The following is a 14,707-nucleotide window of genomic DNA, read 5'->3' as shown; positions in this document are numbered from 1 at the left end:
GTCAGATGATACGTTCACAAGATCAATCATTGACCTCCGACCCAGGGTGCTCTGGTACCAGGTACACTTATGAGCATCCTTGTGTTCGAACATGGTGTTAGTTATGAACAATCCGTGACTAGCACAGAAGTCCAACAACATAACACCGCTCGGGTTTAGATCAGGGAGGCCATTCCTCCCAATCACACCCCTCCAAGTGTCTCCATCATTGCCGACGTGTGCATTGAAGTCCCCCATCACTTTTTCCTATCCAACATTTATCATTATGTTTCTGCCTCTGGCTGTTGCTCTGGAGAGACTCTGTAGAACCTTTTAGCTAAATTTCATGGGTTACGGTTATCTTTGTAATGTTTTATGTGTCATAATGCAGCAAATATTTTATTAATCATAAATTGGTACTGACTGTATGTCAGTTATACACCTGTATTGTTTCACTCTTGACCCATTTTTTTGTGACACATGCAGAATGTCTTTTGCTTAAATAAGCAAGGTTGTTAGATGATCACATGCAGATTTCACGAGTTCTGTACATAGTTGTTAAAATAAAAGGCAGCCATTAGCATGCCATTTTAAGACATGCAGAAACACGCAGTAGACTTAGACTCTGACACATTACGTATGCAGCTGAATGTCTGTCAGTGTGACCTATCACAGGTGTTGTCTCCTAAAAGCTGCCTACCTTGTCCTGCCCTCCTCCTATTAATTTGAAAAATTTCATCTCCAGCCTCACTGCACCTCAAAGTTCCTGCTGAAAGACAGACACATCACTATCTTTAAAAAGACTGAAAACCACCTACAGGTAACATTATAATGTTCTTATTCTGATTGAAAGGAAACAGGTTACCTATTAGAACAAAGAACATGTGCAACCTTTCATGTATCTGTAATATACTGTATATGTAGCTATTTATGGTGAAGCCTCTAGAAGTTGCAGACTTAGAATAAACATATTTTTATTTGACAGGTATTAGTAACTACAGGTTGAAATAATATCTGAGTTTTTATAAGCAATAGAGTATACAACACAATATAATATGACCTTTTCCTCTTTTTTCGCTGATTTAGTGAATAACCATGCAAACTGGTAAGGTGAAAACAATGATTAAATAATGGGATTACAAGTTGAGGAAATCCCTTGGATTTCCTGCATACGCACTGTGATACCCTGTATGTAACAAGAAAAACATTTGTTAAGAAATTGTGGCATGAATGCTGGATGATAGGTTTTTTTGGTTTATCCAAAAGCTGGTGTGAAGTGTTTTAATAAAAACCCTGTGAAAATTGAAAAATAACTAACGATAATGTTGGGGCTGAGAGGTTTCAGCAATTCCCAAGGGTAATTGGACGGACAGAATTAATTGATCATTAACTCTGCAGAAGAAGTCCATTGAAGAACATGGAATCTAAACTATGCTAGAAACTTATTTTCTTTTTTGTCATTTAGAGGATGTTTTAGAGGACCCTTTAGGCAATGCAGAATGACCCTGGTATGTTTTAACTGTCTACCAGATGGTTTCTTTGTTCTGAACATTTGACTTACATTTTATTACCTAGACCCCAGACCTTAAGTGTGTGCAGAACAAGACATTCCTGGTCCCCTTGTCACCCGTCGCTGTGTCCTTGGGCAAGAAACTCCACATCTATACTGGGGTATGGCCTTGGGTGGAGTTTGTCGGTGAAAATTAGTCTTCTAATAATGGAATTATGCTTAATGACGATGATCCAGTTATGGAACTGAGGATGGAGAAGGAAGATGGAGAATTTCCGACAGCTTATGATGCAACAAAGTTTACGTATGTCAGAACTAATCCGCAACACGGTGTCACTGAGTGACGCACTGTGATGGTCAAGAACAGAAAGAAAATACAAATAAATGTATCACGGCTTCCGTGATACAGCGACAAACTATTTTTTGTATTATTTATAGTAATTTAAACATTTATGAAGCCTCCCCATACTGATATTAAACCACCTTCTATCTATTTGACCTTTTCCCACACTCTTATCGACTGGTTAAAGCACTTTTGTGTCTCACGGAAGTGCACTTCGTTCCAAGACTCACGTAACATAGTGCACTTCCGGATGCCATCAGCCAATAGAATGTGCGTACGTTATCACGTGACTACTTATTAAAAATCTGTGATGAGGTGAAGTCTCGTGTGCGGGTGCGTGAATGTGCGAGGGATTACTGTACTACAAAGTGCGGACATTCAATCAGTTAATCTCACACAACTGTCAGACATCAACTACACTATTTAAAAAGGATTGCCCCAAAATGATCCATGGTCCAGATTAACTGTGGTCAAGAAAATATTTTAACACAACACAAATGTTTGTAAAGCTGGCAGTATATAATAGACTAGGACAGTCCACCCTTTACTGGTCCTCAAACCCATCACAGTGGTGAAGGGATGGTGCAGGATCACCAGAAACAGGTGATGAATGGAACTTGGTCTTGGTCATATGGTAACTGTTATCTGATTCTTGGACTTTTCAGACAATATGGCACACCACAAACACGTGATAGATTACATCTACAGGGAATCTCACCCTTTACCGGAGGATTCAATAAAGGTCATGGGCTACGACTTCAACCAGGGAGTAGACCATCGAGCCTTGCTGCAGTCTTACATTTCCACAGGCTTCCAGGCTACCCACTTTGGCTTGGCCATCGAGCAAATCAACAGCATGGTGAGATGGGTGGGATCCCCCAATGATTACATTCCTAAAAAGAAATGTAAAATTTACAAATAGATCATAACGTGTGCAGATTGAGTTGCGTCAGAAGCCATGGAAAGTCCACAACAAAATTCCAGAGGACTCTTCAACCTGCCCCTGCCTGATGAGCTGCACCATCTTCCTTGGTTACACCTCAAACCTCATCAGCAGTGGAGTCAGGGAGAGCATCCGCTTCCTTGCTCAACACAGAATGGTACAGTCGTCCGTAATAAAATAAGAAATACTACCTATATGTATTCCTGCTCTGTCAGCAAATGGGCTCTTCTGTACAAATCATGTAATCTTTCTGACAGAACACATTTCTCTGTGTAGGTGGACTGCCTAGTGACCACTGCTGGAGGCATCGAGGAGGACCTCATCAAGTGTCTGGCCCCGCTGTACATAGGACAATTTAATCTGTGTGGCAAAGATCTGTATGAAAGAGGCATTGACAGGTTAGAGAAGACGCCAAATTTAAAAAATATATACACTGTAAATGTGGCTGCAATAGGGTAGAGAACGATCTTAAATATGTACCATCAAAAAATTAAGCGCGTAGTTGGTTTTTACATTTTGTCATTCTCACTTTTTCATTCAATAAAATGTGAGCAGAAAGTTTATGTAAATGGATAGGATGGATGACAAAGTGAGTATCACCAGTAAAAGTTGACGGTAGTTTAGCAGCAATTCATCCATGGCATGATAAATGTGTATGGAAAGTGTGAAAAAAACCTCCTTGTCCTCGTGTTTAGATGCACCCAATGGGCTTGCAGACCACTGTGTCATGAGAAAAATCTGTCTTAAAAAGCCTCAGGCTAATCGGCCTTATGAGGTGTGGAAACAAGGCTGTGTCCACAGGCTGCTGTGAGATTTGTCGTCAACACTTGAAGCTTTACCTTCGAGTGACTAAGAGCATTGATGCCCTTTAGTCAAAGTCTACAATGAAGGAGCACCGTATGCTGTACATTTAGACAGTAGTTTTCAAAAGTGCAACTACTGCTGGACATCTAGCTCAACCTCTAATGAAAACTGTTGAATAGAAATGTAGTTAAGCAAAGCGGTTTCACACTGGCTAATTAAAAGTAGCAGTGGAAATGAAGAAGCCACATTAAAAATACTTTAGCATCAAAACTGGGATATAATGTACTGATAATCTCAGTGATTCTAAATTGAGCAGCCTCAGAATGGGATAAATTATTTTTAAATTTTTAGAATGCCTAAAAAAAGATAACATAGTTTTAAGATAACGTTCCTTTATAAACTGGGGACCTTTCGCCTCTCTGGTGTTTCACTTTGACTGCAGGATTGGGAACCTTTTGATGCCAGATAACAACTATAAGCTTCTAGATACATGGATGACGCCGATCCTGAAGGACATGCTCGACGAGCAGAACAACCAGGTGCGTAGCTACGCTTTTGAATGTCTTTCTGCTAAATTTCTTCAAGATTCTACATCACCCACCCAGAAATCCCTCCCTCATACCCACCCTAAACCAGACTATCCCATTATTTTAACAATTATGTTAAATGAACTGTGACATAATATTATTAGTGTAAGCAAGTATAGTACAAGTAACATAATCATGTAAACAATAAATACAAAAACTAAGCAGTAAACTAAACAAACAAAAATAATAATAACCTAATAAAAATTTGGACAAATTTATAAGAATATAGAACACCCGTTTCTCGGAATTTCATAATGAGAAATTTATCTCCATTTTGTTTAGTGGTTCTACTACTTTCTGTCAATGTAATGAAGTAGTAGCATATCACAACATTGCTGAGTTATTATTTCCACAGTAAATTTGTATAATGTCTTTTGCAGCACTTAAACTACCTGCTGTTCTAAACAAACAAAGGTATAAATTATGGTCAAAGTACTATGCTGTGTTAAACGTTTCTTCACATTTACATGAAGGTTGCTATTTCTTGTAATTTTTAAAGGAAATTAAAGTTGTCTGCCAATGAATGCTTTCATTTTGTCTTTAGCATGCGATGCTATGTGTCTTGCTATATACATTAGAGAGAAGTTTCTAATGCTGAGCCGTAATTTTTCAGTTTTTCAGTTGTTTTTTCCTCTTCCTCCGTTTCCCCTCTCAGACGATGACTTTATCTGTCTGATGTTTATATCTCAGGGTGTTTGCTGGACTCCATCCAAGGTGATCCATAGACTGGGCAAGGAGATAGACAACCCTGAATCCGTTTGCTACTGGGCATACAAAGTGAGTTTTGGTATGGATCAGGCTGTCAATGCAGGTCTGCGCATTGAGATCAAATCACCAACATTTTTACTTGTTAGAATTTTAACCTGAGGAAATATGAAATGAAAGGGTTCTGTCATGTCAGTGTGAAACAGTCATTTCTAGTTTTTCAACTCACCATCCAATAAGTATGTTTTTGCTTTTTGTGCAAAAGCATTCAAATAATTTTGTAGTTAAGGACTGGTCTGGTGTCTCTTTCAGAATAACATCCCCATATTCAGCCCCGCCTTGACAGACGGCGCGATAGGAGATTTGCTGTTCCTTTTCTCTGCCAATAACAGTGGCTTAATAATTGACATAAATGACGGTAAGGTAGTCTTCAGTGGTCTTTTTTCCTGACATTACGATTTGAATTGACCCGACAAAGTATGTGTACTTTATATTAAGTTAACTATGTGATTTCAGACATATCACTTATAAACAACATGGCAGTGGCCGCAAACAACACAGGGATCATCATTCTTGGAGGTGGTGTAGCCAAACACCACATATGCAATGCCAATGCCTGGGTAAGCATTTGTCATTTTTCACTATGATGTTCCCATTTACTCCCCTGGGAACTGACACCTTATGGTGGTGGGGGAGTTTGAGTGTCCGAGTGATCCCAGGAGCTATTTTGTCAGGGGTTTTATCATCCTGCTAGGGTCTCCCTTGGCAATCAGGTCCTGGGTGACGGGCAAGGCCAAGAGCAGCACCAACACCCTTATGATGACAAAAATATGAAGGACCGTGACGTCGCCCGTTATTGGGCAACCGGGGCCAGGCCCGGGGTTGGGGCCCGTATGCAAGCGCCTGGTGGCCGGTTCTCTGCCCATGGGACCCAGCCGGGCTCAGCCCGAAAGGACAATGTGGGCCCAACCTCTGGTGTACTCACCACCTGCCGTGAAACCGTAGGGGACGGGTTGGCATTGGTTGACAGTGTTCAGCATGGGGTTCGACTACCAAATCCCCAGACAAAGAGTCTGGCTCTAGGGACCTGGAATGTCACTTCGCTGGGGGGAAAGGAGCCAGAGCTTGTGAGTAAGGTTGAGAGGTATTGACTAGATATAGTCAGGCTCACCTCCACTCACAGCTTTGGCTCTGGAACACAAACCCTTGAGAGGGGCTGGACTCTCCACTTTTCTAGTGTTGCCGATGGTGCGAGGCGGCGGGCTGGTGTGGGCTTGCTTATAGCCCTATAGATCAGCTGTCATATGTTGGAGTTCACGCCGGTGAACAAGAGGGTCCCTGCGCCTTCGGATTGGGAACAGGTGTCTCACTGTTGATTCGGCCTACGGGCCAAACGGCTTTGCGGGAATACCCAGCCTTCTTGGAGTCCCCGGGAGGGGTACTGAATAGTGCTCCAACTGGGGACATTTTTCTTCTCTGGGGATGCTCACGTGGGCAATGACAGTGAGACCTGGAAAGGGGTGATTGGGATGTACGGCCTCCCAATCTGAATACGAGTGGTGTTCTGTTTTTGGACTTCTGTGTTAGTCACAGTTTGTCCATAACGAACATCTTGTCCAATCACAGGAATGTCCATAAGTGCAGATGGCACCCTAGGCCGGAGGTCGATGACTGACTCCGACCACTTGTGTTTGACACTCGGTTGAAGAGGGGGCAGAGATGTCAACCGATCACCACCTGGTGGTGAGTTGGATCTGCTGGCAGGGCAGGGGACCGGACAGACTCAGCAGGACCAAACGTGTTTTGAGAGTCTGTTGGGAACATCTGTCAGTGAGGTCTTCAACTCCCACCTCTGGGAGAGCTTCTCTCAGATCGCGCAGGAGGCTGGGGGACATTGAGTCAGAGTGGACCATGTTCTCCACCTCTATTGTCGAAGCAGCTGCTTGAAGCTGCGGTCACAAGGTCTCTGGTGCCTGTTGCAGCAGTAACCCCCGAAGTAAGGGATGCCGTCAAGCTGAAGGAGTCTTACCAAATCTCACTGAATTGTAAGACTCCGGAGACAGCAGATGGATACAGGCAGGCTAGGCGTACTGCAGCCTGAGTAGTTGCGGAGGCAAAAACTCGGGTCTGGGAGCAGTTCGGGGAGGCCATGGAGGAGGACTATCGGTCAGCCTTGAAGAAATTTTGGCAAACCAGTTGGCGCCTCAGGAGGGGAAAGTGCTGCACAGTCAACACAGTTTACAGTAGAGGTGGAGAGCGGCTGACCTTGACTGAGGATATTGTCTGGCGATGGGAGGAATACTTTGAGGATCTCCTCAATCCCATTACCATGTCTTACATAGAAGAAGCAGAGGCTGAGGTCTCAGAAGTGGACTCGTCTATCACCAAAGCTGAAGTCACCGAGGTGGTTGCAAAACTCCTTGGTGGCAAAGCACCAGGGTTGGATGAGATTCATCCTGAGTACTTCAAGTCTCTGGATGTGCAAGGACTGTTATGGTTGACATGTCTCTGTAACATTGCATGGCAGTCGGGAACAGTACCTCTGGATTGGCAGACTGGGGCGGTGGTCCCTCTTTTTAGAATGGGGGACCGGAGGGTGTGTTCCAACTTCGGGGGATCACACTCCTTGGCCTCCTGGGGAAAGTCTATTCCATGTTACTGGAGAGGAAGATTAGACCTATAGTTGAACCGCGGATTCAGGAGAAACAATGCGGTTTTCGTCCCAGTCACGGAACAATAGACCAGCTCTACACTCTCCATCGAGTGCTTGACGTTTCATGGGATTTTGCCCAACCAGTCCAAATGTGTTTTATGGATCTGGAGAAGGCTTTCAATCATGTCCCTTGTGGTATCTTATTTGTGGAGAGTGCTTCGGGACTATGGGGTTCGGGGCCCTTTGCTGAGGGCTGTCCAAAAGGGGACCAAAGGATTTCATCTCTGCTTTTTGCAGACAATGTTTTCCTATTACCCTCATCAAACCTGGAACTTCAGCATGCACTGGTACGGTTTGCAGCTGAGTGTGAGTGGGATGAGGATCAACACCTCTAAATCTGAGGCCATGGTTCTTGACCGGAAAAGGGCGGTGTGCCCTCTTCAGGTTGGTGGAGAGTCTTTGCCCCAAGTGGAAAGGTTTAAGAATCTTGGGGTGTGGTTCACGAGTGAGGGCAAGATGGAACGTGAGATTGACAGACGGATCGATACAGCTTCCGCAATGATGCAGTTGCTGTATAGGTCTGTCATGGTGAAGAAGGAGCTGAATCATAAGACGAAGCTCTCAATTTACTGGTCAATTTACGGTCCTATGCTTACCTATGGTCATGAGCTTTGGAGGAGCTGGAAGAGGTGTCCGGGGAGAGGGAAGTATGGGCATCCCTCCTGAGACTGTTGCCCCCGCGACCCGGCCCCGGTTGAGCAGTATAAGATGGATGGATGGATGGATGTTCTCATTTACAATATTTTCTGCATTTGTGGAAACATATTTTCTTTTTGCAGAATGTAAGGAAATGCACACAAATTCTTGCAGAGCACTAGCCCACATTAGTGACAAACACACACACACACACACACACATGCACACGCACACACACACACACACACACACACACACACGGGCAATTTGAAAATATGAATTTTGACCTCTTGATTTCATTCATCCCATTCATTGACAATTCCTTATCAGCGCTATCTCATGGACTCGCATTCAATTTTGGGACAATTTTGGGAATGTGTTAGTTGTGAACAAGCTGTCTGTAGAAGGGCTGTTGATTTAGTTCCCTATCTGCCTGACACCAAATAAATGCTCCTTGATAACAAGTCTTTCTCACAAGCAAAGTACTTCATAGAGCTGATAATTTGCAGAACTGATTAACTGATTTGTGTGCTTCCAGAGGAAGGGAGCCGACTTTGCTGTGTATGTGAACACAGCTCAAGAGTCTGATGGCTGTGACTCAGGGGCCAGACCTGATGAGGCCGTGACCTGGGGCAAGATTAAGACACATGCAAAACCTGTGAAGGTGAATTTTACAACTAAATGTCCAGAACTGGTTCCTCAGCAATTGTCAGATTGCAAGCAAACTGTTTACACAAGAAAGTACAGACACCAGAGGCCAGATGATTTCATATCATCCCAGGAGAAGCTGGGATGATATGAAATGCTATGATATTGTTTAATGAGTATTTGGTGACATTAAGAATGAAGTACTGAAATAATTGAGCATCTATCCTTATGGTGTCTTGTAACGCTATGTAGGTCAAGCTCTTCGAGTGCACTACACAAAAGTTTTAAAAAATTAGTATCTTTTTTCATGTCATGCCAAATAGATTTTTACATGCAGTCAAGAGCACAGTGCTTTTCTATTTTTAGTTACTATATATTACCAAATCTGATTAATTTATGATGTAGGTTCACTTTATGCAAAATAAAAAATCAACCTGTCATTCTGCCTCTCTAGGTGTATGCAGATGCTACCCTGGTGTTCCCGCTGTTAGTGGCAGAAACCTTTGCTCGTCATCATCACAACTCCACCGCTGACAAGAAAAAGTGTTGAATCAAGACATTGTTGCAGCTTACAATCGTGACATCAATTCCTATTCATTGTCTTTCATTGCATTTAATCGTTACTTTAGTTTTATGCACTTTGTGGGGGTGCTTCAGGGATCTCAGTCATAGTAGGATTGTCATTTCAATATCAGAAAAATGCACACTTGATAACATTTCTACAGCTGTTGTGACTGCATGTAATGCTAACACGTCATACAAACAAGGTCACATACACAACCTTTTAAATTCTAAATAAATAATCTTAAATGAATTACATCAATTATTAGTTCCCTATTTCACATTTTATGTGAAAATATTCATAAGTTAATTTGCTAAAAAATGGGAGACAGATTACATGGTGGCTTATACTGTGTGTGTGTGTGTGTGTGTGTGTGTGTGTGTGTGTGTGTGTGTGTGTGTGTGTGTGTGTGTGTGTGTGTGTGTGTGTGTGTGTGTGTGTGTGTGTGTGTGTGTGTGTGTGTGTGTGTGTGTGTGTGTGTATATACCTTAATGATCCCAAGGGAAATTCAGGTATATATATATAGGGGCAGCAGTGGCTCAGCGGTAGAGCAATCGTCTTGAAGACAGGAACGCCCCGCCATCGGGGCTTCGAATCCCGCTCCCGCCAGAACATCCAACCGAGTGTGAGTCGGCTCACCTCCTAGCCACCGCCGAGGCGCCCTTGAGCAAGGCGCCGTCCCCCCCACAAGCTGCTCAATTTGGGGCGCATTACAGAAGCCGCTGCCTGTCACTGTGCCTCCTGATGTGTGCAGTTTGATGTGTACCTGTATGTACTAACTGCATGCTTACAGGCCCCCTTGTGTGTTGTGTTCAGGGGGCCTGTATACTATACTAACCTGAGTGACAATGTAATTTCCCTTGCGGGATAAATAAAGTATACTTCTTCTTCTATAGACAAAGATATTGAAAATAAAACACCAACTGAAAAAATATGGACTTGTACAGTGGATTCTTAAGGCCATATTGAGAAAAGTTTGACATTCCATTGGCAAAGTCAAAACATGACTTTTAATGAAGTTATCCAAAGCTGTTTAAGTCAGTCCACTGGACTTAAGAAAGTTCTTGAAGACGTTTTGTCTCTCATCCAAGAGACTTTTTCATGGAAAATAAAGTAATAATAAGCCTTGATTAAACTATCCGCTGAACAACAGAATTCTGAGCAAAATATGAGTGAATAAAGCACAACAATGTTACTAAAACAATATAAACACAAATATACATCTTGACTATAAGCTCTCATCATTTAGATGTTAATGACCATCTCACATTTTCTGTTGAACATGTAGTTAATAAGTAATATCCATTATTAAATTACATTTGCATTCATATGAAATGAATTAATTTCAATGTGCCACTAAAGAAGGGCAGTAGTACTGAAATATTTGTGTTTTAGACCGTTACACTATCTCTGTCACAATTGTTAGTAAATTAAGTTCCACCACAAAATATTTTTTTGATGTTTCCTCTTTTAATGAGAGTATTTCTCTTTAATTTCTATTTCTGTAATAGTGTAGTGCTGTTTTTGCAGTGTAGTTTTCATGAATAACCAATACTTTTGATTTCATAAATAAACCATCAAATAGAAAAACCATCAAATATAATTATTATGAATAAATCCTGTTTAAAAGAGATCGTTTTACAAGTACAAAAATACATCCTAAAAAGACAACTTTTCTCACAAGCTTCAGCCTCAACAGCGACTTTGTTATAAGATGATTAAAACAACATTTGTAGCGCGATGACCCTGTCACGTCATTTGTGACGACTTGTTGTAAACAGGAAGTGGTGTTTGGACTTCCACTTGTACACCCAGGAGATGATTTAATCTGTAAACAGATGAAAACTGAGTTTACCATGCTTGTTTATCGTAACTTAGAGTGTTAACGTCCGTTAGCCTTTGAAACTTTAATATGGTTCTTTAAAGTGTTTGCAATTAAACATGTTAATATGGCTTGGCTAAAGAGCTCATTTTGTTGATGCTCACTGCTGGACTCAGTGCATGACTTGACATTTGGACTTTAGCGCTGAAAAAGAAAAGGCCATGTCAGAGGTGAGGGTTAAACTCTGTGAAACAGATCCAGGTCCACTCGGTGACCAGGATGGACGATCTCCTGTCAAGGTGAAATGTAGTGACGCTTCCAACTCGGATGGGCAAGGGTGAGAATGTTGGTCACCTTCAATTACTCTAGTTCTGGGAGGTCAAAGTCAAATACACACAGGGCCAAAAAACTAAATTTACTTTAACCCGAGGGCAGGACTGGGTCAGTGTTTATTAAAATTTATTGAAATAGCACATAGCCTATTGAACTAAGAGTGTATATTATTTCATGATTAAATGAATAAAGCAATATTTTATGCTTTGTCAGTAATTTCAAGCGAAAATATTTTTCGACATGCACAAAGACAAAAACGAACTTTCTTCAAAGAACAATCACGCTTTGTCTGTGTGTTTCTGAGATGTTTGATCGTGCCTTCTTAGGTTATATTCTTTCATTACAGCCAAACTTTCACCACACAAAAGACACACAGGTTTGTCTTTTACCTCTGTGAACATGCTCTCTTCCTCCCACCTGGCTTGAAAACACCCTGCTCTCAGCATCCACGTTGCATTTAACTATTTTTGAGGAGGGGGGTCTGAAGTTGACCTCTGCTCTGACTGCTTATGAATAATGAAGCCGAGGCCCACTTGCTGCAGTGACTTTGCAGGCTACCGTTGCATTGTGGGGCATATAGTGTTGGTACGTGCAAAACACCAGCAGCTGTGGCCTACGAGCTGGTTCTAATAGTAATGAAATATGATCCAGGTGACCATAGATAATTTACTCACGGGCCATCTACGGCTCCCGGGCCTTGACTTTGATCTGCACATTGTGTGGCACGATGTGAAAGCAGAAGAACACAAATCTAGAAGACCAAACCAAATCTATAGTTTGACAAGGAGTAAACAACAACAAATCCGTCCCGTGGAGGGATTTTTCTACAAACATATACAGTATATGAACACAAGATATCTGCTTATCAATTCTGTTCGTCCTATGAGTCATTGTTTGACTGGGCAATCAGCTGTAGTTAACAGTGAGATGCGTGTGTGCTTGTTGCGTGTATAATTATTCAATTGTTTGGATAAATTTTGAGATAATTGCACAGTACGATGGGAACAGGACAGGAATCTCCATGGACTATGATGTTTGCAGATGACATTGTGACCTGCAGTGAGAGCAGGGAACAGGTGGAGAGAAGCTACAGAGGTGGAGGTTTGTCCTGGAAAGGAGAGGAATGAAGGTTAGCCGCAGTAAGACAGAGTACATGTGTGTGAATGAGAGGGACCCAAGTGAAGAGTGAGGTTACAGGGAGAAGAGATCAAGAAGGTGGAGGATTTTAAGTACTTAGGGACAACAGTCCAGAGCAATGGAGAGTGTGGAAAAGAGGTGAAGAAGCGTGTCCAGGCAGGATGGAACGGGTGGAGGAAAGTGTCAGGTGTGATGTGTGATAGAAGAGTTTCAGCTAAAATGAAGGGAAAGGTCTACAAAACTGTGGTGAGACCAGCGATGTTGTTTGGTCTAGAGACAGTGTCACTGAGGAAAAGACAGGAGACAGAGCTGGAGGTAGCAGAGATGAAGATGCTGAGGTTCTCTCTGGGAGTGACCAGGAAGGATAGGATCAGGAATGAGTACATCAGAGGGACAGCACATGTTAGAGGTTTTGGAGATGAAGTCAGAGAGGCCAGACTGAGATGGTTTGGACATGTCCAGAGGAGAGATAGTGAATATATTGGTAGAAGGATGCTGAGTTTTGAACTGCCAGGCAGGAGGCCTAGAGGAAGACCAAAGAGGAGGTTTATGGATGTAATGAGGGAAGACATGAAGGTAGTTGGTATGAGAGAAGAGGATTCAAAGGACAGGGCTAGACGGAGGAAATTGATTCGCTGTGGCGACCCCTGAAGGGAAAAGCCGAAAGGAAAAGAAGAAGAAGACGATGCTTTCATTAAACACTTTGAATTGCTAAATAATTACCACAAAATGTCATTCCTGTAGATGAATTGGATAATGAATCTTTGTAATTTGTCATCATGAGAACCATTATAGGATGGCAGTAGCTCAGTCCACAAGGACTTGTCTTGGGAGACTGGAGGGTGACTGGCTAAAGTCCAGCATGGACCAAAAATTTGGAGTTTGAACTGGGAGGTGTAGAGGTGTCGATCACCATCCCTTCATTTTTGCGTGTCTACAGGACCTCTGTGTGTGTGTGTGTGTGTGTGTGTGTGTGTGTGTGTGTGTGTGTGTGTGTGTGTGTGTGTGTGTGTGTGTGTGTGTGTGTGTGTGTGTGTGTGTGTGTGTGTGTGTGTGTGTGTGTGTGTGTGGTTGTGTGTGTGTGTTTATGTAGACTGTTAAAAGGAATTTCACCACTGGGTTTAATAAAGTTAATTAAATTCAAATTCTTATCCACTTCAAACTTCAAACAGCTACCTGGCTGACTTATAATACCCCTACTTATTAAGTCATTATCATTAGTTATATTTTATAAACGCAGTGGTTATATTGGTGTGTGTGTAGATGGGTGTCTCCAACACTCCTGTGACATGGTGATATAAGCACATAATGACAATGCAGAAAATGTAGAGTAGATATTTTTAGTCATTCTATCTCTTTTGTTTTCCACTTTCTTGTTTAAAATGAAATATAACCTGAAGACAGTTCAGAATCCTGGCTGTGTGTGTGTGTGTGTGTTTGCGTGTGTGCATGCGTGTGTGCGTGTACGTGAGCAGATGACTTCACGTCTCTCAGCTGTACCTCCACCCCCCACACTCTGGTCTAACCGGTCAGCAGCCAAGACAGGACACACAGGTTTAAGCGGTGCTTCATTGATAATGATTGTAGTTTAACAGATACTCTTGGCTAGCATCCTGTAAGCTACAGAAATTCCAGAAAATCCTGGTAGTTATCCTAGTGTTAAAACCATTTCCAATTCTAGATTTCTCCAAGTGGCTTTTATATATTTAGCCTCTGACCCTTCCCACAACAATGAAAAATATGTTAGTGTTCACTTTCAAACCACTTCCTTCACTTTTCTGGGTTACAGGAGATACTAGATCTTATTCCAGCTGACTTATGGGCATGAGTTGGGGAGACATTCCAAACATGTTGTCGGTGCATTGCGGATATGTTGGCAAACAGATCCAAATATTTGTGTCTGTGATGCTTTTGTAAGTTGTTTCAGCTACAAATATTTCAAATGGTTCCTTAAATCAATTTGTTTTACCTAGACATATAAGTTG

The 14,707-nt window shown here is 42.2% G+C and overlaps 1 protein-coding gene across 3 annotated transcripts; it reads left to right on the top strand.

Moving 5' to 3' along the window:
* Positions 1–659: 659 nt before the first annotated feature.
* On the top strand, positions 660–10,345 carry LOC137609811 (deoxyhypusine synthase-like). 3 transcript variants are annotated; one of them, XM_068337116.1, is made up of 11 exons: positions 665–799; positions 1,555–1,650; positions 2,498–2,691; positions 2,771–2,932; positions 3,052–3,173; positions 4,022–4,118; positions 4,857–4,943; positions 5,184–5,289; positions 5,388–5,491; positions 8,759–8,884; positions 9,323–10,345. In XM_068337116.1, exons 3-11 carry the CDS (start codon positions 2,503–2,505, stop codon positions 9,416–9,418), a joined length of 1,089 nt encoding a protein of 362 aa, XP_068193217.1. In that variant the 5' UTR covers positions 665–799; positions 1,555–1,650; positions 2,498–2,502; the 3' UTR covers positions 9,419–10,345. The 3 variants fall into 3 exon arrangements, with proteins under 3 accessions (XP_068193218.1, XP_068193217.1, XP_068193216.1); XM_068337117.1 differs by lacking the exon at positions 1,555–1,650 and having other exon boundaries at positions 660–799; XM_068337115.1 differs by lacking the exons at positions 665–799; positions 1,555–1,650 and adding an exon at positions 1,654–1,793.
* Positions 10,346–14,707: the final 4,362 nt, after the last annotated feature.

Source organism: Antennarius striatus, chromosome 16 (genome assembly GCF_040054535.1).
Source record: "Antennarius striatus isolate MH-2024 chromosome 16, ASM4005453v1, whole genome shotgun sequence".
In the NCBI taxonomy this organism is placed as follows: domain Eukaryota; kingdom Metazoa; phylum Chordata; class Actinopteri; order Lophiiformes; family Antennariidae; genus Antennarius; species Antennarius striatus.
The sequence above is the reverse complement of the archived record's forward strand: the minus strand, read 5'-3'. Positions and strand labels throughout refer to the sequence as shown.

Coding starts and splice junctions, on each gene's coding strand:
- LOC137609811 (XM_068337115.1), top strand. CDS start 1,754: ATGGAGAATTTCCGACAGCTTATGATGCAACAAAGTTTAC. Junction 2,692..2,770: donor TCGAGCAAATCAACAGCATG/GTGAGATGGGTG, acceptor TAACGTGTGCAG/ATTGAGTTGCGTCAGAAGCC. Junction 8,885..9,322: donor CACATGCAAAACCTGTGAAG/GTGAATTTTACA, acceptor CTGCCTCTCTAG/GTGTATGCAGATGCTACCCT.